At 44.3% G+C, this 25,014-nt stretch overlaps 2 protein-coding genes across 24 annotated transcripts in view; both read left to right on the plus strand.

Annotated features, from left to right (window-relative positions):
* The window catches only part of LOC139402060 (SUN domain-containing protein 1-like), a 50,042-nt gene extending 30,837 nt beyond the window's left edge, over window positions 1–19,205 (plus strand). For 11 of the 23 annotated variants that reach the window (XM_071146137.1, XM_071146146.1, XM_071146150.1 and 8 more), the window contains 16 exons: window positions 1,697–1,780; window positions 4,587–4,703; window positions 5,911–6,042; window positions 6,142–6,235; window positions 6,897–6,955; window positions 7,328–7,512; window positions 7,691–7,972; window positions 8,827–8,919; window positions 10,438–10,517; window positions 11,001–11,145; window positions 11,393–11,719; window positions 12,223–12,307; window positions 14,608–14,723; window positions 15,038–15,205; window positions 15,475–15,567; window positions 17,344–19,205. In XM_071146137.1, the coding sequence (XP_071002238.1) occupies window positions 1,697–1,780; window positions 4,587–4,703; window positions 5,911–6,042; window positions 6,142–6,235; window positions 6,897–6,955; window positions 7,328–7,512; window positions 7,691–7,972; window positions 8,827–8,919; window positions 10,438–10,517; window positions 11,001–11,145; window positions 11,393–11,719; window positions 12,223–12,307; window positions 14,608–14,723; window positions 15,038–15,205; window positions 15,475–15,567; window positions 17,344–17,460 (2,177 nt within the window). In that variant the 3' untranslated portion in view covers window positions 17,461–19,205. The remainder of the gene's footprint in view (window positions 1–1,696; window positions 1,781–4,586; window positions 4,704–5,910; window positions 6,043–6,141; window positions 6,236–6,896; window positions 6,956–7,327; window positions 7,513–7,690; window positions 7,973–8,826; window positions 8,920–10,437; window positions 10,518–11,000; window positions 11,146–11,392; window positions 11,720–12,222; window positions 12,308–14,607; window positions 14,724–15,037; window positions 15,206–15,474; window positions 15,568–17,343) is intronic. The other 12 variants (XM_071146140.1, XM_071146144.1, XM_071146136.1 and 9 more) reach the window with 3 other exon arrangements.
* A 1,356-nt stretch (window positions 19,206–20,561) lies between these two features.
* On the plus strand, window positions 20,562–24,096 carry LOC139402064 (IQ domain-containing protein K-like; the record flags this gene model as incomplete). The annotated part of the gene is made up of 8 exons (XM_071146154.1): window positions 20,562–20,613; window positions 20,715–20,842; window positions 20,952–21,102; window positions 21,487–21,584; window positions 21,958–22,010; window positions 22,273–22,350; window positions 22,627–22,711; window positions 24,086–24,096. Coding segments are annotated over exons 1-8 (656 nt in total), but the record flags the coding sequence as incomplete, so codon positions are not given.
* Window positions 24,097–25,014: the final 918 nt, after the last annotated feature.

The raw sequence follows: 25,014 nt of genomic DNA on the forward strand, positions 1-25,014 counted from the left end.
CTTGGAATCATTCTTCATCCTCTGTCAACCATGGTTACCTGCAAGGAAACACGTGCTGTCATCATTGCTTTGTATAAAAAGGGCTTCACAGGCAAGAATATTGCTTCCAGTTACATTGCACCTAAATCAACCATTTATCGGCTCATAAAGAACTTCAAGGAGAGCGGTTCAATTGTTGTGAAGAAGGCTTTAGGGCGCCCAAGAAAGTCCAGCAAGCGCCAGGACCGTCTCCTAAAGTTGTCAGCTGCGGGATCGGGGCACCACCAGTACAGAGCTTGCTCAGGTATGGCAACAGGCAGGTGTGAGTGCATCTGCACGCACAGTGAGGCTAAGACTTTTGGAGGATGGCCTGTTTTCAAGAAGGGCAGCAAAGAAGCCACTTCTCTCCAGGAAAAACATCAGGGACAGACTGATATTCTGCAAAAGGTACAGGGATTGGACTGCTGAGGACTGGGGTAAAGTCATTTTCTCTGAATTCCCTTTCCGATTGTTTGGGGCATCCGGAAAAAAGCTTGTCCGGAGAAGACAAGGTGAGCGCTACCATCAATCCTGTGTCATGCCAACAGTAAAGCATCCTGAGACCATTCATGTGTGGGGTTGCTTGTCAGCCAAGGGAGTGGGCTCACTCACAATTTTGCCTAAGAACACAGTCATGAATAAAGAATGGTACCAACACATCCTCCGAGAGCAACTTCTCCAAACCGTCCAGGAACAGTTTGGTGACGACCAATGCCTTTTCCAGCATGATTGAGCACCTTGCCATAAGGCAAACGTGATAGTTAAGTGGCTCGGGGAACAAAACATTGATATTTTGGGTCCTTGGCCAGGAAACTCCCCAGACCTTAATCCCATTGAGAACTTGTGGTCAATCCTCAAGAGGCGGGTGGACAAACAAAAACCCACAAATTCTGACAAACTCCAAGCATTGATTATGCAAGAATGGGCTGCCATCAGTCAGGATGTGGCCCAGACGTTAATTGACAGCATGCCAGGGCGGATTGCAGAGGTCTTGAAAAAGAAGGGTCAACACTGCAAATATTGACTCTTTGCATCAACTTCATGTAATTGTCAATAAAAGCCGTTGACACTTATGAAATGCTTGTAATTATACTTCAGTATTCCATAGTAACATCTGATAGAAATATCTAAAGACACTGAAGCAGCAAACTTTGTGGAAATTAATATTTTTGTCATTCTCAAAACTTTTGGCCACGGCTGTATGCTCATCACTGAAACGGTCCTCCATACCTCTTAAAGAGACAGAGACAGAACTCCTGTACTACCTCACTGCCTGTCAGTCATCTTTGTTTTCCCCCTACACTCTCTCCCTCTGTCTGTCTCTCATCTTTGTTTTCCCCCTACACTCTCTCCCTCTGTCTGTCTCTCATCTTTGTTTTCCCCCTACACTCTCTCCCTCTCTGTCTGTCTCTCATCTTTGTTTTCCCCCTACACTCTCTCCCTCTCTGTCTGTCTCTCTCTTCATCCATCTCTGGTTTAATACAGGTCCACTTGATTACGTTAACAAATGGTCTTCTTTCCACTTTGGTTGGTTCCCTTGGTGACAAATTTCCCTCTTACCCTCTCTTTCTTGTGTGTCCAAATATACAATACGTCACACGCTCTTGGTCACCACTCGCCTGCAGAATGAAATTTTTTGTTATGTAAATATGATTATTAATAGTTTGTTGTGTTGCAGCTCACTCCAGTTACTGTGGGAGCATGAATGTAAAAGACCACGTGATGGGAGACGGACACCACCACTTTTTAAATGGCTCGTTGTGTAAGTAGTCAACACGCTCACACACACACAGACTCACACCCATGTGCATGCGCACACACACACACAAATTCCCTCTCAAGTGCTCTATTCGTGCCAGTGGGCCACTTTGTCACCCTGATTGACCCAGAGTTAATTCTATGCGTGACCTATTTCCAGATCAGTGCATAGGGGTTATATGAACCACTAGGGCCAGTGGCCAGCCGGTCACACCTCTTTCCCCAGTCAGTGACTGTACTCTGGCTACTGGTCTCCCTAGTCAGACACAGCAGGTGTTTGTGTGTTTCCATATAAGCTCTGAGAGTTTTTTTTTTAAAGATTGTTTTGAAAAGGCCGAAACCCATAAAGATCAATCAGATGTATCTCTGTGAATGTTTCACTTCACTTTGAAGATTGTTTCAAGGAAACTGGGAGAGGAAATAGCTAGTCCTGTAGGGTTACATTCCATGATGTCTTATCTAACATCTTCCTAAACTACACTGCTGTCAGACAGAATGACAAACGATCCTGACAGTGCAGTTGAACAAACGTCAAACAGAGAACAAAGCCTGTTTGACACAGAAGCTGCTAATCCAAACATCTGGAGGGAGGAAGGGATGGGCTGTGTTACCAAAGAGAGAACAGAGGCCTGTTTGACACAGAAGCTGCTAACCCTAACATCTGGAGGGAGGAAGGGATGGGCTGTGTTACCAAAGAGAGAACAGAGGCCTGTTTGACACAGAAGCTGCTAACCCTAACATCTGGAGGGAGGATGGGCTGTGTTACCAAAGAGAGAACAGAGGCCTGTTTGACACAGAAGCTGCTAACCCTAACATCTGGAGGGAGGAAGGGATGGGCTGTGTTACCAAAGAGAGAACAGAGGCCTGTTTGACACAGAAGCTGCTAACCCTAACATCTGGAGGGAGGATGGGCTGTGTTACCAAAGAGAGAACAGAGGCCTGTTTGACACAGAAGCTGCTAATCCAAACATCTGGAGGGAGGAAGGGATGGGCTGTGTTACCAAAGAGAGAACAGAGGCCTGTTTGACACAGAAGCTGCTAACCCTAACATCTGGAGGGAGGATGGGCTGTGTTACCAAATAGAGAACAGAGGCCTGTTTGACACAGAAGCTGCTAATCCAAACATCTGGAGGGAGGAAGGGATGGGCTGTGTTACCAAAGAGAGAACAGAGGCCTGTTTGACACAGAAGCTGCTAACCCTAACATCTGGAGGGAGGAAGGGATGGGCTGTGTTACCAAAGAGAGAACAGAGGCCTGTTTGACACAGAAGCTGCTAATCCAAACATCTGGAGGGAGGAAGGGATGGGCTGTGTTACCAAAGAGAGAACAAAGCCTGTTTGACACAGAAGCTGCTAACCCTAACATCTGGAGGGAGGAAGGGATGGGCTGTGTTACCAAAGAGAGAACCTGGAACGTTGCCTTTCTTGGTTGAATATGCGCACATCTCAGAATATTGCTTTTTCATATTAACGTGGTTCCTGTGTTCTAAGATTTGATCATCTACGCATTTTGAATAAAGACAACCTGGAACGCAACCAGAGATTGACAGAAAGACAGTTCTCTGTCAACTGTGTTGCAGCTGTTACACTGTGGACATTTCACTCATTCAGAAGCATTTCTATGGTTGGTAGTTTTATAATACTGGATTTTCCTTCATTTTTTTACATTCCAAAAAAAACGAATACATATAAACAAAATTGTGCCGACATACAAACAATGACTACATCTCATCTGCCCAGACCTGCATGCTCACACTCCCATCCCTAGTGCCTGAAATATTGTTTGCAACTTGGTGTTAAATTGTACCAATTTGTTTTTCTCAGTTACACATTCTATTTCAATAATACATCATTAGATTTTTCCATTGTGTCAAAGATGGCGGATTGATCGACTTCCAAGTTTTTAGTATCTGTTTTTTCAAAATGATTGATGAGAAGAGAATCGTCCAGCCCATTGGGTATCTCACTACACCCCCACATGACATGTTTTGATTAAAACTACGTTTACGTTGTAATTCTTCTGATAGACAACTTTCTAGCTCCACCCATAACGTCCAAACTTTGTAGCGTTCTCAGAAAGCATGGATTAGGGAGTCGTTAGTAGTTTTACACTTGAGACATGACTTTGCTGTTGTGCTGTAGAATTTCAGAATTTTTCTCTTGTATAATAAATTCTAAACATGACTTTATACTTTAGCATACATTTTTGTTAACTGTAATTTCGTTAGTTATGCTCCAACTGTCCTTGCCTTTAGTTTTCCAAGTGGGCTAGTTTATGGATGAATTCTGAAAAGCTGTCCAAGGATTCCTCCATAAGGTCGTGTTTCTAGGGAGTGATATTGGTTGTTTTGGTCAAATACATTTCCTTTTCTTCCATATTGTTTTAGTGTTCTTAGCTATGAAGTTGTTAATGTTCCTAGCTTCATCCTTTGAAAATAGACACATTAAAATATTCTGGGGATGAGCATGTGCATCTTCAGTATGTACCCATTGTTCCTCTTTAGTGTATTTAACTATATGTCACAAGTAAAAGCCTTGGGTGGCGACTGGAAGGTTAAACCACCTCTGACTGAGGAAGATGGAAAACTGTCCTCTTTATTCTGTTCATTTAATTTGAATGCTTTTACATTTCATACATTTTTTAGAACTTTTATTTGACTTCTGATTTGTTACGTTATAGACATTTTTTGCTTCTGAGTTGCGTTGATGTTTATTGCATTTAATTTGACATAATTTTTCATTAATTTGTTTTTTGTTTTGTTTGTTTTCTTTTCCTTGTCTGCCATCCATCCGTCATGTGGTCTGGCTCAGGTGACGACTGTAAAGGGAAGCAGCACCTGGAGACCAACACACTGGTCCACAGTCACATACAGACCTCCAGAACTCTCCGTCTACTGGGGGGTCTGTGGACCCTTATAGTTTACACAGGTTATAATCCCCTTCCTCCTCCTCCTGGCTTCCTTACTGATCTAATACACATACAGGTTAACCCCCTTCCTCCTCCTCCTGGCTTCCTTACTAATCTAATACACATACAGGTTAACCCCCTTCCTCCTCTCCCTGACTTCCTTACTGATCTAATACACATACAGGTTAACCCCCTTCCTCCTCTCCCTGACTTCCTTACTGATCTAATACACATACAGGTTAACCCCCTTCCTCCTCCTCCTGGCTTCCTTACTGATCTAATACACATACAGGTTAACCCCCTTCCTCCTCTCCCTGACGTCCTTACTGATCTAATACACATACAGGTTAACCCCCTTCCTCCTCCTCCTGGCTTCCTTACTAATCTAATACACATACAGGTTAATCCCCTTCCTCCTCCTCCTGGCTTCCTTACTGACCTAATACACATACTGGTTAACCCCCTTCCTCCTCTCCCTGGCCTCCTTCCTTACTGACCTAATACACATACAGGTTAACCCCTTCCTCCTCTCCCTGGCCTCCTTCCTTACTGACCTAATACACATTCAGGTTAACCCCTTCCTCCTCTCCCTGGCCTCCTTCCTTACTGACCTAATAGACATACATCAGAGTTGTATTGATCGGTCCAAACCGTAGCAAACGTTCTGCAACAGAAACCAAAAACAAGCATTTCTTATTGGACAAGTTCTGGTAGTCCTTCCCTGACTCAGTCAGTTTGATTCTGTTTGGTGCCTAATGAATACGACCCTTGCTTTATGAACCTTGCGCACATAGACTTTTCATAGGAATCTCTCATTGACATCAATGCAAATTATATACAAACTGTGGGTGTGGGGAAATACATTTCCCTACCTTCCACTACGGGTCTAGGCCCTGTTTTGTTGCACTGCTGATAGTGGCTGAGGTCAGGACTAGGCCCAAGAGAGCTGATCTGAAATCAGTTGTGAACTGAAGCCTCAGTATTTTGAATTGTCCTAATGCCCAGCATTTGTTATTACCATGTCATTAGCACTCTATTTACTGAATTGAATCACTATGATTTCTTAGGTTTTTACCTTTATTGTAACAGGTTAGTCTCATTGACATTGAGATAAAAAATCCTATCTTTTTAAGAGAGACCTGGCCAAAATAGCAGCACATAAAGTCTCATAAAAAGACAATTTTCTAATGAAAGCTTCAACGTTGTGTGTTTGTTCTGACCTTCCAGGCTACTGTCTGCTCCAGCCAGGTTACTATGTAGTGAGGGCAGGCCTGGCGCTGGGGTCAGCAGTGGGGTCAGCAGTACGGTCAGTGGCTCAGAGACTGCTGTCAGTGCTGTGTCTAGTCCTGGGAGCTCCAGGTTAGTTACCCTGTGTTGCATCCACCCTCTCTTCATCAGTATTTAGTTGTTATATCAGTTGCTCTTTCTTATATCATACGAAACCACTCCCCCCCCCAGGTAAAGCAGCCAGGCGGTTGTTGTGGTGTCTGGGGACAGGCTGGTACCAGCTGGTGTCTTTCATGTCTCTGTTCAACGTCTTCTTCCTGACCCGGTGAGAGCCTCCGTTACTGTATCCAACTCATGTGACTTTTGCCCGTGTAGTTCTCAGAAAGATCCATGTGTAGATGATTTTAATTGACCTACTATTGTCCTTTGTTATCGGAGGTTGGAGACTTAACTGTGGCTGTAACTTTTGATTGATGTGATTGACAGCTGAGACATTTCAGATATCTGGGGCAAACCGTAGTAAAACAGCCAAATGTTTAGCAATGGAAAATGACAGGTTTTTGTCATTGGACAAGTTTGCATTGTACCTTCCTGTGTGTGTTTGAGACCCAGTTATCATTGTGCATGTTTGATAAATATTTGACTGTTCTTATGCAGGCTCTGTCTTACACGTTAAATCTTAATTAGATTGAATTATATTTTGGTTTTATTTAGGCATTTGTCATTTCTTCAGATGAAATTAAATAATGAAAGCAAAGGGTCAGGATAGATGGGTTATGTCAATTATAGATGCACATGACAGATATGAGGATTGAATTATTTAGTCAAGACTTTTAAATATTACGATTTTAATTCAATTATTTCTCTCATCTGAGGAAGGAAAGGTTACAGTGTCTTATCAGATTATGTTTGACGGTGTGTGTGCGTATCACAGGTGTGTTTTGCTCACTGCTCTGTGTGTGTGTGTGTGTGTGTGTGTCTTTCAGGTGCCTGCCCAGAATGTGGAAGCTCCTCCTCTTCCTCCTTCCCTTCCTGATATTCCTGTGTGAGTAACAGTGTGCTCACCTGACCTACTTCACACACAAACACGCTGATCTGTCAGCTGTGTAGCACCAGAGCTGTTAACCAGCCCCCCAGAGCTTGCTCCAAATCCAGCCCCAGATCTAGGTCACTCTTACTGGGCACACAGCTACAGAACCAGCCCTTCTGTGGAACAACTGTGGAACAACACTTTTACACACTGTACTTTCTACACTAACAGTCTACTCAGAAAAGCACGGACTTGCATTCATAAACCCACAAGCTACTATCAAATCCCCAAATTCATGCATAAACACAAAAAAAACATATACGACAGGCAGGTTGTTGCATAATGTAGTTCCTGTTGATTCATTTCCCTGTTTCTCTCTCCTCTCAGGGTTGTGGTTCTGGGGTCCGTCCAGTTTCCTCTCCTACCTTCCAGCCATAAACCTGACAGAGTGGCGCTCCAGAGTGGTGTCCCCCTTCACCCTCTCATCGTTTATCCTGACCCCTGCCCTTGTTCCCACCCCCGCCACACCACTGGAGCAGACCCCCACAGCAACCCCCGGCCCACAGGCACAGGTAAGAGAGGAGCTCGCCTGAGAAGTTTGAGGGCGTCTCTCAATTTGTGTCTGTATTGTGCGAATATGGTGCTTCATGATTGTTGGACTAAAACAAGCTTTCTTGTTCTCTCTCTAACCTCTCACTATACTTCTGTGTCCCTCCTTTATTTCTGTCTATCCCGTATCTCCCTCTACAGCCAGTCCTTCCCCCCATAGTCACCGTGGACACAGAGGGCCTGGAGCGTCTGGAGCGGGTAGAGCATGGTCTGACCCTGCTGTGGGAGCGGTTGAAGCAGGGGGACCAGAGGCAGGAGCAGCATCACGGGGACACCCTGGCCCAGTACACCCTCCTGAGGGAGCAGCTGGACAGCCAGACAGACAGAGACAGCCTGGGTCTCTGGGTCTCTGGTTTGCTGGAGCACAGGATCACCCTGCTGAGAGGAGAGCTGGAGCAGCAGGAGGCCTCACACAGGGCACAGGTAGGGATGGCTGTCAGGGGAGGGGTAAGGGACTGGGGCCGGACACAAAGATGTTGATAGGACTGGGACTTGGGGTTGGGACTTGGGGTTGGGACTTGGGGTTGGGACTTGGGGTTGGGACTTTGGGGTTGGGACTTTGGGGTTGGGACTTTGGGGTTGGGACTTTGGGTTGGGACTTTGGGTTGGGACTTTGGGTTGGGACTTTGGGTTGGGACTTTGGGTTGGGACTTGGGGTTGGGACTTGGGGTTGGGGTTTGGTGGCGGGAATGAGGTTGGGGTTTGGTGGCGGGAATGAGGTTGGGGTTTGGTGGCAGGAATGAGGTTGGGGTTTGGTGGCAGGAATGGGGTTGGGGCTTGGTGGCAGGAATGGGGTTGGGGCTTGGTGGCAGGAATGGGGTTGGGGCTTGGTGGCAGGAATGGGGTTGGGGCTTGGTGGCACCAATGGGGTTGGGGCTTGGTGGCAGGAATGGGGTTGGGGCTTGGTGGCAGGAATGGGGTTGGGGCTTGGTGGCAGGAATGGGGTTGGGGCTTGGTGGCAGGAATGGGGTTGGGGCTTGGTGGCAGGAATGGGGTTGGGGCTTGGTGGCACCAATGGGGTTGGGGCTTGGTGGCAGGAATGGGGTTGGAGCTTGGTTGCAGGAATGGGGTTGGAGCTTGGTTGCAGGGCTGATCGGAGGGTTGAGCTTCAACATTTTAATTGATAACTGTACAGATTTGTGCTTTTTATGTAGGGTCAGATTTCAGTCCGTTTTGCTTCGTAAGCATTCCATACTGACCCCCTATTCCTTATTACCGAGTTCCTTACTCTTTACTTCTGGGTGACCTTTTCTCCTCTCTCCCTCTCTCCTGTGCAGACTGAAGAGCAGAGGGTTCAGCAGCAGCAGAGTCAGGAGACACGGCTAGCTGAGCTGGAGGGGCTGCTGCAGGTCCTCGCTACTAAAACTGAGGTAACGTCTATTCATGAGAAATACACACAATACCCCATTACCTACATATCCCAATACATACAGGAACATACAGGTCCTGGCAGTTGAGACTGAGGAAATAGTCTATGGGAAATGCACACCAGACTATGAATTAAACTCTGTGAGATCAAATGCATCCATCCAGAAGCATACGTTACCTCCACAGCTCATCTGAACACACACCACTAGATTTTAGCAGGCTAACAGCTAAGCTTGAGGTGCAGTCTCACAAGCTTATTACTGATTGACACATACAAGACCCACGCATCACATTACCCACCCATAGGAACACAAACAGGAACATACCGGTTCTGGCACCAGTCAGTACATACATCATCTCAGGTAGTTCATTTGAATACATACAGTATGACACACACTCATACAAGTCTAGTCATCTGGTCAGCATGTCCCTGTCCTTTTAGGTTAATTGTGATGACATATAATGCCCGTGCTGAAAGTGTTCATGTCAACACATGCTGTATTGAAGCTTATTGGCCATTCATTTATATTACAGTACTGTACATTTTAATGTATATTACAGTACTGTACATTTTAATGTATATTACAGTACTGTACATTTTAATGTATATTACAGTACTGTACATTTTAATGTATTACTGTACTGTACATTTTCATTTATATTACAGTACTGTACATTTTCATTTATTACTGTACTGTACATTTTAATGTATATTACAGTACTGTACATTTTAATGTATATTACAGTACTGTACATTTTAATTTATTACTGTACTGTACATTTTCATTTATATTACAGTACTGTACATTTTCATTTATTACTGTACTGTACATTTTAATGTATATTACAGTACTGTACATTTTAATGTATATTACAGTACTGTACATTTTAATGTATATTACAGTACTGTACATTTTAATGTATATTACAGTACTGTACATTTTCATGTATTACTGTACTGTACATTTTAATGTATATTACAGTACTGTACATTTTAATGTATATTACAGTACTGTACATTTTAATGTATTACTGTACTGTACATTTTCATTTATATTACAGTACTGTACATTTTCATTTATTACTGTACTGTACATTTTAATGTATATTACAGTACTGTACATTTTAATGTATATTACAGTACTGTGCATTTTAATTTATTACTGTACTGTACATTTTCATTTATATTACAGTACTGTACATTTTCATTTATTACTGTACTGTACATTTTAAAGTATATTACAGTACTGTACATTTTAATGTATATTACAGTACTGTACATTTTAATGTATATTACAGTACTGTACATTTTAATGTATATTACAGTACTGTACATTTTCATGTATATTACAGTACTGTACATTTTCATGTATATTACAGTACTGTACATTTTCATTTATTACTGTACTGTACATTTTCATTTATATTACAGTACTGTACATTTTCATTTATATTACAGTACTGTACATTTTCATTTATATTACAGTACTGTACTGTATTTTAATGAGGTTGTATTTCAGGCGGTGCAACAGAAACAGAAACAGCGGAAGGAGGAGACAGAGGAGACAGCCACACCAGCCCCTGCCTCTGTCCCTGTCAGGTAGGTTCACGGTCGGTGGCTTAACGTCCATAGATGATATAGTGCAGAACTTCTCTACGGTTTCCACCTGCACTCCATTTCAAGGGGAAAGAAACTCTTGCACACTGATTTTCTTCATGTTCCCCACAATGTTTTAATGTCTTAACATTGGTCTAAGTGGTCCATTATTAAATCAAACAATAGAGCCAGTGTATTGGAGTTCGTTTTTTTTTACAGCATGCAAACATTTGTATTCTTTGAAGTGTGGAGCCATGTCCAGGGTTGCAAAATTTGTGTCAGTTTCTCAAAACTTGTTTACCAGAAATGTTGGTTAGAAGCTTCCTGGAATCAGGAGGTAATAAGCCAGACATCAGGGAATCTTCCAAACTGGATTTCTGGAAAATGGGGGATTTTGGGGAAATGTTTCAAACCTAAGCAATTGTAACAGACACTTCTCTCTCTTTCCCCCTTTATCTCTCTGGCTTTCTCTTTTCTCCGCCTCAGTGTGGGTGTGGGCCCGGAGGCCCCTGCTGCTTTGCTGGCGGAGGTGCAGAGGCTGGAGGGGGAGTTGGGTCGGATCAGGGGCGACCTGCAGGGGGTGATGGGATGTCAGGGGAAATGTGAGCAGCTGAACACAATCCAGGAAACGGTGAGTATGGGAGACAACTGTCTGTTTACTGCTTTTAGTTTTTACTGTACCTTGCGCTGATATAGCTCAGTCTTTATTATAGTAGTTGTACATTACCTTTGCAATATAATGGCATTCTTCCAAATGACAGCCTGTACTGTGCTGTTACTGATCTGAACTTCTACATGATGGTGTATGTATTCTGCAGTTACAGCCCCTCACACATGATGTGTCTCACCTCTCCCTCTCTCTCACCTCTCCCTCCCAGGTGTCCGCCCAGGTGTCCGCCCAGGTGAGGCGGGAGCTGCAGGCCCTGTTCTACGGCTCTGACGACCAGACCCACCAGGGAGAACCCGACATCCCCGAAGGACTCCTCCAGTGGCTGTCGTCGCGCTACGTGAGCGGGGCCGACCTGCAGACCCTCCTGACCAACCTGGAGCTCAGCATTCTGAGGAACGTGTCGCTGCAGCTGGAGCAGAGCAGGGCCGAGGCCCGGACGGAGGCTGAGGCCAGGGCTGCAGTCATCACCACCCAGACCCAGGCTATTACACAGAGTGTCCAACACACCGCCGTGGGCGAGGGACTGTCTGAGGAGGTAGACTACACACTCCACTATAGGGACTCTTTGTTGTCATTAACCCAGTGCTACTCACTGTCATCAGAGGAACGGCTTCATTATCATGATTTATTTCATGATGGACCGGTGTCCTGGACCCAGATTCTCCATAGAGCATGCTTTTGACTTCACGGCCCGCATCCACAAAGTTTCTCAGGGTAGGAGTGCTGATCTAGGATCTGACCATATAACCTTATGCATTATGATCTAAAAGGCTAAACTGATCTTGGATCATTCAGCACTACTACTCTGAGATGCTTTGTGAACAGTGGATCAGGAGTAGGTTTAATTTGGGTCTTGGAAACCACCTTTCTATATGATGTACTTTCACTATATGATGACTGTTACTTTAAGGGGTCATGATTGTCAATGAGACTAGGAGTCACTGTGTGTGGAGGTGCATGGCAGAGTCTCTGCAAAAGGTATCCAACCATACAGACATCCTAACCCCCCGTCCCTGCCTCTGCCTCTCTCTCCCCTAGCAAGTGCAGCTGATCGTCCAGAATGCCCTGAAACTCTACTCCCAGGATAGGACGGGCCTAGTGGACTACGCCCTGGAGTCTGGAGGTAAAGAGAGACCTCTCACTCTGTTTACATGAACAGAACCACTCTGTGGGTTAGAGCCAGCCTGTTGACATGTCCATGAACAGAACCACTCTGTGGGTTAGAGCCAGCTTGTTGACATGTCCATGAACAGAACCACTCTGTGGGTTAGAGCCAGCCTGTTGACATGTCCATGAACAGAACCACTCTGTGGGTTAGAGCCAGCCTGTTGACATGTCCATGAACAGAACCACTCTGTGGGTTAGAGCCAGCCTGTTGACATGTCCATGAACAGAACCACTCTGTGGGTTAGAGCCAGCCTGTTGACATGTCCATGAACAGAACCACTCTGTGGGTTAGAGCCAGCCTGTTGACATGTCCATGAACAGAACCACTCTGTGGGTTAGAGCCAGCCTGTTGACATGTCCATGAACAGAACCACTCTGTGGGTTAGAGCCAGCTTGTTGACATGTCCATGAACAGAACCACTCTGTGGGTTAGAGCCAGCCTGTTGACATGTCCATGAACAGAACCACTCTGTGGGTTAGAGCCAGCCTGTTGACATGTCCATGAACAGAACCACTCTGTGGGTTAGAGCCAACCTGTTGACATGTCCATGAACAGAACCACTCTGTGGGTTAGAGCCAGCCTGTTGACATGTCCATGAACAGAACCACTCTGTGGGTTAGAGCCAGCTTGTTGACATGTCCATGAACAGAACCACTCTGTGGGTTAGAGCCAGCCTGTTGACATGTCCATGAACAGAACCACTCTGTGGGTTAGAGCCAGCCTGTTGACATGTCCATGAACAGAACCACTCTGTGGGTTAGAGCCAACCTGTTGACATGTCCATGAACAGAACCACTCTGTGGGTTAGAGCCAGCCTGTTGACATGTCCATGAACAGAACCACTCTGTGGGTTAGAGCCAGCCTGTTGACATGTCCATGAACAGAACCACTCTGTGGGTTAGAGCCAACCTGTTGACATGTCCATGAACAGAACCACTCTGTGGGTTAGAGCCAGCCTGTTGACATGTCCATGAACAGAACCACTCTGTGGGTTAGAGCCAACCTGTTGACATGTCCATGAACAGAACCACTCTGTGGCTTAGAGCCAGCCTGTTGACATGTCCATGAACAGAACCACTCTGTGGGTTAGAGCCAGCCTGTTGACATGTCCATGAACAGAACCACTCTGTGGGTTAGAGCCATCCTGTTGACATGTCCATGAACAGAACCACTCTGTGGGTTAGAGCCAGCCTGTTGACATGTCCATGAACAGAACCACTCTGTGGGTTAGAGCCAACCTGTTGACATGTCCATGAACAGAACCACTCTGTGGGTTAGAGCCAGCCTGTTGACATGTCCATGAACAGAACCACTCTGTGGGTTAGAGCCAGCCTGTTGACATGTCCATAAACAGAACCACCCTGTGGTTCAGAACCATCCTGTTGACATGTCCATAAACAGAACCACTCTGTGGTTCAGAACCATCCTGTGGGTTACAGCCAGCTCCATGATGGTGGTTTATAATGGAAGGATTATCCTAGCCTAGTGTTACATAACTATACAGCAGCCAGCACTGAGTGTTTGTCCCAAATGGCACCCTATTCCCTATATAGTGCTCTACTATGAAGGGAATAGGGTGCCTATGGTGTCCTACTTTTGACCAGGACAAAAGTAGTGCACTATAAAGGGAATAGGGTGCCAGGTCAAAAGTAGTGTACTAAGGGAATAGTGTGCCATTTCAGTATGAATGGTACTGGTATAACAGTAGTGAAGAGGGTAGTAGGGCATTAGAGACCAAAGCTCAGGTAGTCTGGCTCCGTGGACAATAAGCCTGTTTGTCATACTAATAATGGCCTGTGTGGATTGGACAGGCACAAAGGGCTCCATTAGAGACATCAGATTAGTGGCCAGATGAACTGAGTGGTCTGACGTTTGTCTTGTGTGGATTCTATTTTGATGTGTGTGTTAGTATGGAATCATGTTATTGTATGTTGTGTGTTTCATTGCATTATCCCTGTGTATGGTCAGATGGCTTTTCTATACAGTTTCCTCACCACAGAGTTGTGGTTCAGGCATTAGGATTTCTGACTCGTATACATTTTGACCTAAGATTGAATAAGAATGTCTTTCTTGCTCCCATTCTTTCATTCATTGATTGGTTGATTAAATAAAGATCCACTTATTCCCAGCAGATAACACTCATAAACCTTAAGACATGTATTTCCAATGTGGTCTTCCTGCGTAGAAATATAAAGGAATCTATTGTGGTTGAACTGTGGTAATGATGTAACGTGGTCATGTGTCTGTGCGGTCAGGCGGTAGCATCCTAAGCACGCGCTGCTCGGAGACGTACGAGACAAAGACGGCCCTCATGAGTCTGTTCAGCGTGCCCCTCTGGTACTTCTCCCAGTCGCCTCGCGTCGCCATCCAGGTGAGCTCTCCAATTCAAACCTTCAGAAGCTTTATTGTTCCAGGTCACAAACACAGTGTACAAATAAAAACACATTCCAACAATAGCTGCAATCCAGGAATAGCTGCTGAGCTGCTTAGAAGACACTGATTCAATAGTTATTCCAGAAAGAAGCTGTCGTTTTCAACACCACCAGGCGTCGTTGTTTCCTCTTTATCAGTGTTTTTATTTGTAGATAATGGTAAATGTTGAAAGTTATTAGTCTTTATCAGTGACTCTAACATGTCTTACCATCTCTTCCTCCCTCCGCCCATCGCCCTTTCCCCTTCCCTCAGCCTGATGTGTATCCAGGGAACTGCTGGGCGTTTAAAGGTTCTCATGGTTACCTGGTCATCCGGTTGTCCCTGAGGATCCTCCCCACAGCCTTCTGTCTGGAGCACATCCCCAAGGCCCTGTCCCCTACCGGCAACATCGCCAGCGCCCCGCGCAACTTCACTGTCTATGTAAGACACACACACACACACACGTACTGGCAATATCAGCAACTACACTGTCTACTTAAGACACACACACATGTACTGGCAAAATCAGCAACTACACTGTCTATGTAAGACACACACATACTGGCAATATTAGCAACTACACTGTCTACTTAAGACACACACATACTGACAATATCAGCAACTACATGGAGTGCCTTCTGTTGGTCATGGGCTATCTATGGTCTCAGTCTCCTGCCTGACATCACTGACTGGTTTCTGTGTGTTTTCAGGGTCTGGATGATGAGTATCAGGAGGAGGGAAAGCTGTTGGGTCAATACACCTACCAGGAGGACGGAGACTCAATGCAGAACTTCCCTGTCATGGTAAACACAAGAAATTACATCAATTTATACACACTCATGTGCATACGCCAACAAACACACACAAAAAACCTCTCACCATCTTGCATACTACAGTGCCTTGCTAAAGTATTCGGCCCCCTTGAACTTTGCGACCTTTTGCCACATTTCAGGCTTGAAACATAAAGATATAAAACTGTATTTTTTTGTGAAGACATTTATTGGATATTTCAAACTTTTTTAACAAATCAAAAACTTAAAAATTAGGCGTGCAAAATTATTCAGCCCCTTTACTTTCAGTGCAGCAAACTCTCTCCAGAAGTTCAGTGAGGATCTCTGAATGATCCAATGTTGACCTAAATGACTAATGATGATAAATACAATCCACCTGTGTGTAATCAAGTCTCCATATAAATGCACCTGCACTGTCTCAGAGGTCCGTTAAAAGCGCAGAGAGCATCATGAAGAACAAGGAACACACCAGGCAGGTCCGAGATACTGTTGTGAAGAAGTTTAAAGCCGGATTTGGCTACAAAAAGATTTCCCAAGCTTTAAACATCCCAAGGAGCACTGTGCAAGCGATAATATTGAAATGGAAGGAGTATCAGACCACTGCAAATCTACCAAGACCTGGCCGTCCCTCTAAACTTTCAGCTCATACAAGGAGAAGACTGATCAGAGATGCAGCCAAGAGGCCCATGATCACTCTGGATGAACTGCAGAGATCTACAGCTGAGGTGGGAGACTCTGTCCATAGGACAACAATCAGTCGTATATTGCACAAATCTGGCCTTTATGGAAGAGTGGCAAGAAGAAAGCCATTTCTTAAAGATATCCATAAAAAGTGTTGTTTAAAGTTTGCCACAAGCCACCTGGGAGACACACCAAACATGTGGAAGAAGGAGCTCTGGTCAGATGAAACCAAAATGGAACTTTTTGGCAACAATGCAAAACGTTATGTTTGGCGTAAAAGCAACACAGCTGAACACACCATCCCCACTGTCAAACATGGTGGTGGCAGCATCATGGTTTGGGCCTGCTTTTCTTCAGCAGGGACAGGGAAGATGGTTAAAATGGTTGGGAAGATGGATGGAGCCAAATACAGGACCATTCTGGAAGAAAACCTGATGGAGTCTGCAAAAGACCTGAGACTGGGACGGAGATTTGTCTTCCAACAAGACAATGATCCAAAACATAAAGCAAAATCTACAATGGAATGGTTCAAAAATAAACATATCCAGGTGTTAGAATGGCCAAGTCAAAGTCCAGACCTGAATCCAATCGAGAATCTGTGGAAAGAACTGAAAACTGCTGTTCACAAATGCTCTCCATCCAACCTCACTGAGCTCGAGCTGTTTTGCAAGGAGGAATGGGAAAAAAATTCAGTCTCTCGATGTGCAAAACTGATAGAGACATACCCCAAGCGACTTACAGCTGTAATCGCAGCAAAAGGTGGCGCTACAAAGTATTAACTTAAGGGGGCTGAATAATTTTGCACGCCCAATTTTGCAGTTTTTGATTTGTTAAAAAAGTTTGAAATATCCAATAAATGTCGTTCCACTTCATGATTGTGTCCCACTTGTTGTTGATTCTTCACAAAAAAATACAGTTTTATATCTTTATGTTTGAAGCCTGAAATGTGGCAAAAGGTCGCAAAGTTCAAGGGGGCCGAATACTTTCGCAAGGCACTGTACATACTCTCTCTGGCTCTTTTTTACTTTGTCAAAAATGTTATTTTTTTTTAATCTGATACTTTGAGATTCAATACTTATCACTCCTCACTATGTCCCTTCCATCCAGGAGAAGAACGAAAGGGCCTTCCAGATCATCGAGGTGCGGGTGCTGACCAACTGGGGTCACCCCGAGTACACCTGCCTCTACCGCTTCAGAGTCCACGGAGAACCACGCATCCAGTGAGGGAGGATGGCGGCCATTTGAACTGCCAGTCAGGATGATATGCATTTCTCTGATATCTGTATATAATACTGGACATATTTTTCTAAATGGAGGGGGCCGGGAAACCGAGACTGATATAAACGAGTGACTTCAGAAGTATGGGGATGGGTGTTTGATTTATGCTAGAATGTGTCCAAGGGGGTTTTTGTTTTAGTACTGAAATGGTAAAAGAATGAAAGAATGGACTGTAATGAAATGTCAGGGAATGTAGAAGAGAAGCGTGAAGGTAGGAGAAGCTCGGTCCCAGTCCCTCCTCCTTAAACCTGCTCTTGCACTGAATTAGCCCTCCAGGTCATAACCCTTTGGTTTTTGGAGGAGCGTTTTCCTCTGCCGCTCTCACTCAACCACAGGAGCCTGTGACCTCGAGATGAAACGGACTACACACATCTTTTTATTTCCTTACACATCCTGTCTGATTTGGTTGGTGTTTTAATCAGGTTTTATTTTGAATTGGATGTTTCTTTGAAAACCCCTTGTGGATTCTGATGGAATTTCAGGGTCAAAGCCACAGAACTGGATCAAAGCCACAGAACTGGGCCTAAATGACGTTTTATATAGGCCTCACACACACTGGGCCTACATGACACTGTATAGGCCTCTCTTCTCTTGATACAAAGCTACTTCTCTCTGCTGCTGTTGGTTGGTCAGTCTGCAGGGCCAGCTAACATGGTCAGTGGACACTCGCAAGACACAGACAGGACTACTACCGTTCTTTGGACTCTACAACACTCCTGTTCGCCATGACTTTATGCATCCACACAGCCATCAAAACTAAGCTCTATCTCTCCTATAGAAAATGTTACACACATGGACAGACTTTTAATGAGTTGATACATGTGTATCTCAAGTTAAGATTTGGTCTTGAAGCTCTGTGGAGTCCAGACTGGAGTGTTAATGAGAGTGAGACTGACAGCCAATGGTTTGGCTTCTTCTAGTGCAGCGAGCCAATGGTTTGGCTGCTCCTTGCACAGTCATTATAACATCCTCTACTAGAGCTTCTACTCCGGAAAAGGGGATCCTTGGGATGTCCCAACTCTGACATCATCCCATTTGAAGTTGAGGTTAGGGTTAGGAGTTTAGGGTAGGGCCATCCCAAGGATCCCGGATAGCGCATAATCCCTTCTACTCCCTGCAGGAATGTCATCTGTATATTTCATTGTTAATAGTTGGTCCTTTTTTAAGAATGAGATTTTATCAGTGTTGCTTTATGAAAAAAGGGTACACCTTGTCAATATTTCTATTATTTGTATTACCCATTGTAAGTGTAATTATGTTTGACTTTTACAATTTGTAGTTGAGAATAATGACAAATGATGCCTGTAAATGAAATGTGTGTTGCACAAGTCCTCACAATTTGTGGAAAAAACTAGATGGGGTAGCTATAAATTAGTTTTGTGTGGACCAGAAAGTCTAAATGTACAAAAAATTATTTCATGATCCTATTTATTTTTAAGATAATTAGTTACTGCAAGATAGGACTGCAATGTATTTTTATCAAAAAGCTTTTCAGTGCATTTTGGAAACATCTTGGGACAGTACAGATTTGTTTTTCATTTGTTTTTAATGTTTTTTCGTTTATTTTGTTGCTGCTCTCATCCTGAGGTAGCTAAACCGCATTTAGAATATATTCCTAAAGAATTACATTTTGAGAGCTTTTGATGCATGTGATATTTTACCTAATAAAGACTATTGTTTTTTTATTTAAATGCTGCTTTGGGGTCACATCTGGGGGGGATTGTGGTTTTGGAATGGCAGCAGGGAGAGGATGAGCGCAAATGTACCATTAGATTACAGGTGTCAAACTCATCCCATGGAGGGCTGACTGTCTGCAGGTTTTCGCTCCTCCCTTGTACTTGATTGATGAGTTAAGCTTACTAATTACTAAATAACTGCCCTCCCCTGGTTGTCTAGGGCTTAATTGAAAGGAATAAACAAAAACCTGCAGACAATAGGCCCTCCATGGAATGAGTTTGACACCCTTGCATTAGATGGTGAATGCTCTTAGAATAAGAGCTCACTATAGGGCAGGGGTACTTAACTCACCCTATGAGGTCCAGAGCCTGCTGGTTTTCTGTTCTACCTTATCATTAATTGCACACACCCAGTGACCCAGGTCTAAATCAGTCCCTGATGGGATAAAAACGCAGAGGAAGTGGCTTTGAAGTCCAGAGTTAAGTTTGAGGGCTTTTCTTCAAATCACAATTGTTGGGTGTATTATAAGCTTATAATAAATAATAATAAGCTTATAATACACCACATTAATCGTAATTCAAACTGTCTTTGATATAACCAAGTTATTATAAGCTTCATTGGTCAAAATACAGAGTAGTAGATCATACGTAGGAATGAAGGAGTTTTATTAATGCCACGGGCATGTCCCAATTCAATCTGTTTAGCGTTGGACTCTACTGCAAGTAGGGTAGGGCCATCCCAAGGATCCTACTGCCTCCCGGGCATGAGCCAGGTGCCCCGCTATGGTCGACAGCAAAGTCGGCTCATAACAAAAGTAATGTAACTAAGCACGTGGACTGATGAGTAGGATTTTGTTTTCACAAGCTTTCACAACATTGATTGCTTTTGATTTTTTTTAAAAAAATGCTTTATCTGCCTTCTCAATGAAAACTAGTTAAATTCAAACATGTATTTCATGAAAAATACAATTTTATGGACGATGCACCGTGCTGCCTTGTTGACAACATGACTGAGCGGCTCAGATTACTGTTTGATTTGAGATGGCGCGCCTCCCTCCCCGCTTTCGCCCGATTATGATTCAACCTGAGCCAGCGTAATAAAACTCCCTCTTTGGTTCCGTCTGAGTCAGCTGGAGCTGCTGCCCTCCAGTGGCTGACGTGGAATATTTTTTTTTAGGAAAAGCCCCTGCGTGTTTGCCATTGGTTTCTTTTAAAGACTTGTTGTGCCGTTATACGTATTTTCTAATGGTGTTTAAAATTCGTTTTTTTGTGGCTAATCAAAAATATTATTCGTATATATTTTTAAACCGGAAGTACGAAGATACGTTTTTCCATGACAACCAGCGACGCGTTCTTAGCAACTGCTTCAGAATGGCAAAAATGATTGGTGCTAAGAAATCATTGTGGCAACAAGTCTGTGAAGGTAAGGTATGCTTCGCTTGAGAGTTAATTGTAAATACCGGTATGCATGTTGTCGACTAAAATATAAATAAAAATGGCGTTTTCATTGTTGTGTGCAACCAGAATATGAGTCGGAGCAGCCCAGTCCACCCAGCGCTGCTTGGACAGACAGTGGTTCAGTGAGCACTCATGTCTCCCAGTACAGCGCCAGCAAGCACTCTCCTGTCTTCTATGGTCTCATGGCAGCTAAGGTAAGGCAGCCAACAATAATTGCACTTCAGTAAATACATTCAAATTCAACAATTCATTTGTAAAAAGAAAACGATATGTTTGTCTACATGGTGCTGTATGGCTTTCTAGGTTACTGTGGATGATGATCCTGTGAAGCATGTTGACCCTCTTCTGAGCCACCCTGCCCTTGCTGGATACTCTGTCTTGGACAAACCTCCATCCTCCTGTCACAGACAGCCTCTGACCACACACCCTGCATCCACTCCCCAGCTCCATCAACGTGAGTTTCAAACCACTTAAAACTGTAGCTTCTTTGTATGTGCTAAACATAGTATTGCCTCTGCCAAGAGGTCTTGACGTTTATGGCACAGGAAGTAGACTAGTGTCCTGTAGCCTCAGTGTTTCTGGTGCAAGACCCGATACTGCTTTCCCCCCTCAATCGCTATACATAATCTATGCTTTTATCAGGAACAATACTTTCCTGTTTAATTAGCTCTCTAAGCATAGTAGATGATAATAATGTTTCAAGTCTGTCTTGATTTTACTCCCCAATAATAGTACCAAAACAATGTTTTAGGCTACAGTTGGAGTGAAATGTCCCTTTGCATGGCAGAAAGGCCACTCTTACCCCACTTGTGTTGATCCATTCCCATGTCTGCCCCAGGCCCAATCACCCAGTTCCTGGAGGGGTCCGTGTTCCCAGTGCTACTGCCTGGACTGGAGGCCATGCTGAGAGAGGCCCAGAGACAACACTGCCTGGAGGTACTGGCACTAGGCCTATATCACACGATAACACTAACATGATATAATGGCAATTTACTAGATATCAATGTGGCCCTGCAGAACACTACAGACCACCAAACTAGAATACATTACAGTATTTTAATAGTTTGCTTCTCCTGACTGTACTACATAAACGACTTTGAATTATAGAGTGACAGGATGTATGATCACCTCTTCTGAAATATTGTCTCTAACATGAATCCCGACACCCAAAACTAGTACTAGGACTTCTTTAATACGACTTCAAGCACTGATTATACTATGATAATGATGATTATACTGTAGCCTACTTCTGTAGAGCTCTGCAGATTATTACAGTACAGTAACACTGTCATCCTTTTACCTGTTTAAGAGGAAAAGAACAGCATTCAACGCTTGTGACTTCCTAACTGAGTGGCTGTACAAGTAAGACTGCCTGCATGCCCCCTTTGCTCTCTTCCATTCTCAGTTGATTTAGTAAAAATCTTTGACAATGTCTCTGAACTTTCTGCCACCTCTTTATCTTCTGAGTGCTAAGCCATTGCTTTTACCATAAAAAAAAAAGTCTGTCTCTAAAAATGGATTGGTGTTACGCAACTATGACTGGAGTTTGTCTTTGTGTGAAACTAAGCTTAATATTCTGTCTGCTACGGTCTGTTCCAAAGCCTTTTCTTCTCTCTCACTGCAGTCGGAACCCCCGCCGGCAGGGACAGGCCCCTGTGGACTTCCATGAGATCCCATTTGTCAAGGACTGGCTCAGGATACAGTGAGATGCAGGAGACTTAATAAAGTGTATACGCAAACATAACACAGAGCAAGAAAGTCATCTCAGAAATCACATGAAATATGTATGCATGTACACACACACACACACACACACACACACACACACACACACACACACACACACACACACACACACACACACACACAGTGACACAAACTTGCACCTTAGGCTGATGCTGCCCTTATGAACAGAGGTGACTCACACGCGGCCCTCTCCTCTCTCCATCCCCTCCTCTCTTCTCCCTCCCTCTCCCAGTCCCAGGCCTCCCATCCCTCTCTCCCTACTGCTGTCAGACCAGCATGCTGCTGTTCTCATCCAGTCCTTCTGGCGGGGCTATACTGTGAGTGTTGTTGACAGTAAATTAAAGGTCACTGTTATTTTAGATGAGAAATATTCTTGTACCATTTTAAAGGGTGTCATTGCACGGTGTGTAAAGGGTTAAATGCTCCACTGTCCCCTATTTTGCTGTGTGTTTGTTAGTGTGTAAGCGTGCATGCTTATGTGTTTTTTTATTTATTTTTATTAATTTATTTAACCTTTATTTAACCAGGTAGGCTAGTGTTACGGGTGGGTGTTGCCATCGTGACCAGTGAACTGAGATAAGGCGGAGCTTTACCTAGCATGGACTTGTAGACGACCTGGTGCCAGTGGGTCTGGCGACAAATATGTAGCGAGGGCCAGCCGACTAGAGCATACAGGTCGCAGTGATGGGTGGTATAAGGTGCTTTTGTAACAAAACGGATGGCACTGTGATAAACTGCATCCAGTTTGCTGAGTAGAGTATTGGAAGCTATTTTGTAGATGACATCGCCGAAGTCGAGGATCGGTAGGATAGTCAGTTTTACTAGGGTCAGTTTGGCGGCGTGAGTGAAGTAGGCTTTGTTGCGGAATAGAAAGCCGACTCTAGATTTGATTTTAGATTGGAGATGTTTGATATGAGTCTGGAAGGAGAGTTTACAGTCTAGCCAGACACCTAGGTACTTATAGATGTCCACATATTCTAGGTCGGAATCATCCAGGGTGGTGATGCTAGTAGGGCGTGCGGGTGCAGGCAGCGAACGGTTGAAAAGCATGCATTTGGTTTTACTAGCGTTTAAGAGCAGTTGGATGCCACGGAAGGAGTGTTGTATGTTCTTTTACGTGCATGCATGTGTGTGTATTATTGTGTTCAGGCGTGTGCATTTTCAGGAGCTGGCCAGTGACCCCATATGAAACAAATATATTGTGTAATCCCATTATTTTCTGGCTACAGCGTGATTATGTCATCAGTGATGCACTGCCTAATTCCTTCCTGTGTGGGTGTTCTTGAGTGCTCTGTTCTGGATAAATATAGACACTAATAGCTGTAAGTCGCTCTGGTTAAGAGCGTCTCATAAATTACAAAAAATGTAAACTCACACACACCCATAGAGACACTTCTAATCAGACAAGTCTCTGTCTCGTCTATCTACTAGACACTGTTGTTGTCTGTTTATGATGTAACCACAAATGACCCCTTTTTTACACACAAACACCAAAACAAAACTCATCCCTGCGACTCCAGCCAAAAATCTCCTCATTGTCAGTGTAAATGATTAAGGATCGACGATGCCAGCTGTGGTTTAGATCTGTCATGTCCAAACAGGCTCTGCTCGAGTGGGCTTGAAGAAGCACTGGGGTGGGCAGAGTAGAGCATGAGAATGTGTCCACGTGTCCCTGTGTCCTGTTCTGCCAGTGTGGCCAGAGGTAGGCAGTATTGGATCTCTTGTGTTATCTCGCACTGTAATTGGTTGTAATTCCTCTCCTCAACAGGAGGTGGCGGTAGTGAGCCTGTCCTCATTGACTCCCTGTGTTTATCCTGCTCTAACTGAGGTGAGGTTCAATAGGGCGAGGGATAGAACAGCAGACTCTCCCCACTAGAAGTTTAGGGAGGGAGTGGAGAGAGACGGCTTGGAAGGCTCTGCTAAAATGCTTTTTCAGGGATGATTAGAGAGGAAGTGAAGGAGAGGAACACTGTTAGTGCTGTTTTATGGGCTTGGGCCAGCCCAGAACTGGGTCCGAGGGGCCAGCCCAGAACTGGGTCCGAGGGGCCAGCCCAGAACTGGGTCCGAGGGGCCAGCCCAGAACTGGGTTCAAGGGGCCAGCCCAGAACTGGGTCCGAGGGGCTGGCTGTTTGATGTACAGCCATGTTTGTGTCTGTGGATAATGGGGATCTGGGACTAGATCTTAACTAGGGCGTAGTGGTTAACCCTCCCAACTCACATACAGGGCCTTCGGAAAGTATTCAAACCCCTTGACTTTTTCCACATTTAGTTACGTAAACAGCCTTTTTCTAAAATCTACACACAATACCCCATAATGACAAAGCGAAAACAGGTTTTTAGTAAACATAAATACCTTATTTATATAGGTATTCAGACTCTTTGCTATGAGACTCGAAATATTCCATTGATCATCCTTGAGATGTTTCTACAACTTGATTGGAGTCCACTTGTAGTAAATTAAATTGATTGTACATAATTTGGAAAGACACACACCTGTCTATATAAGGTCCCACAGTTGACCGTGCATGTCAGAGCAAAAACCAAGCCGTGAGGTTGAAGGAATTGTCCGTAGAGCTTCGAGACAGGATTGTGTCAAGGCAGCATTGAAGGTCCCCAAGAA

This window comes from Oncorhynchus clarkii, unplaced genomic scaffold (genome assembly GCF_045791955.1).
Source record: "Oncorhynchus clarkii lewisi isolate Uvic-CL-2024 unplaced genomic scaffold, UVic_Ocla_1.0 unplaced_contig_586_pilon_pilon, whole genome shotgun sequence".
Taxonomy (NCBI): Eukaryota; Metazoa; Chordata; class Actinopteri; order Salmoniformes; family Salmonidae; genus Oncorhynchus; species Oncorhynchus clarkii.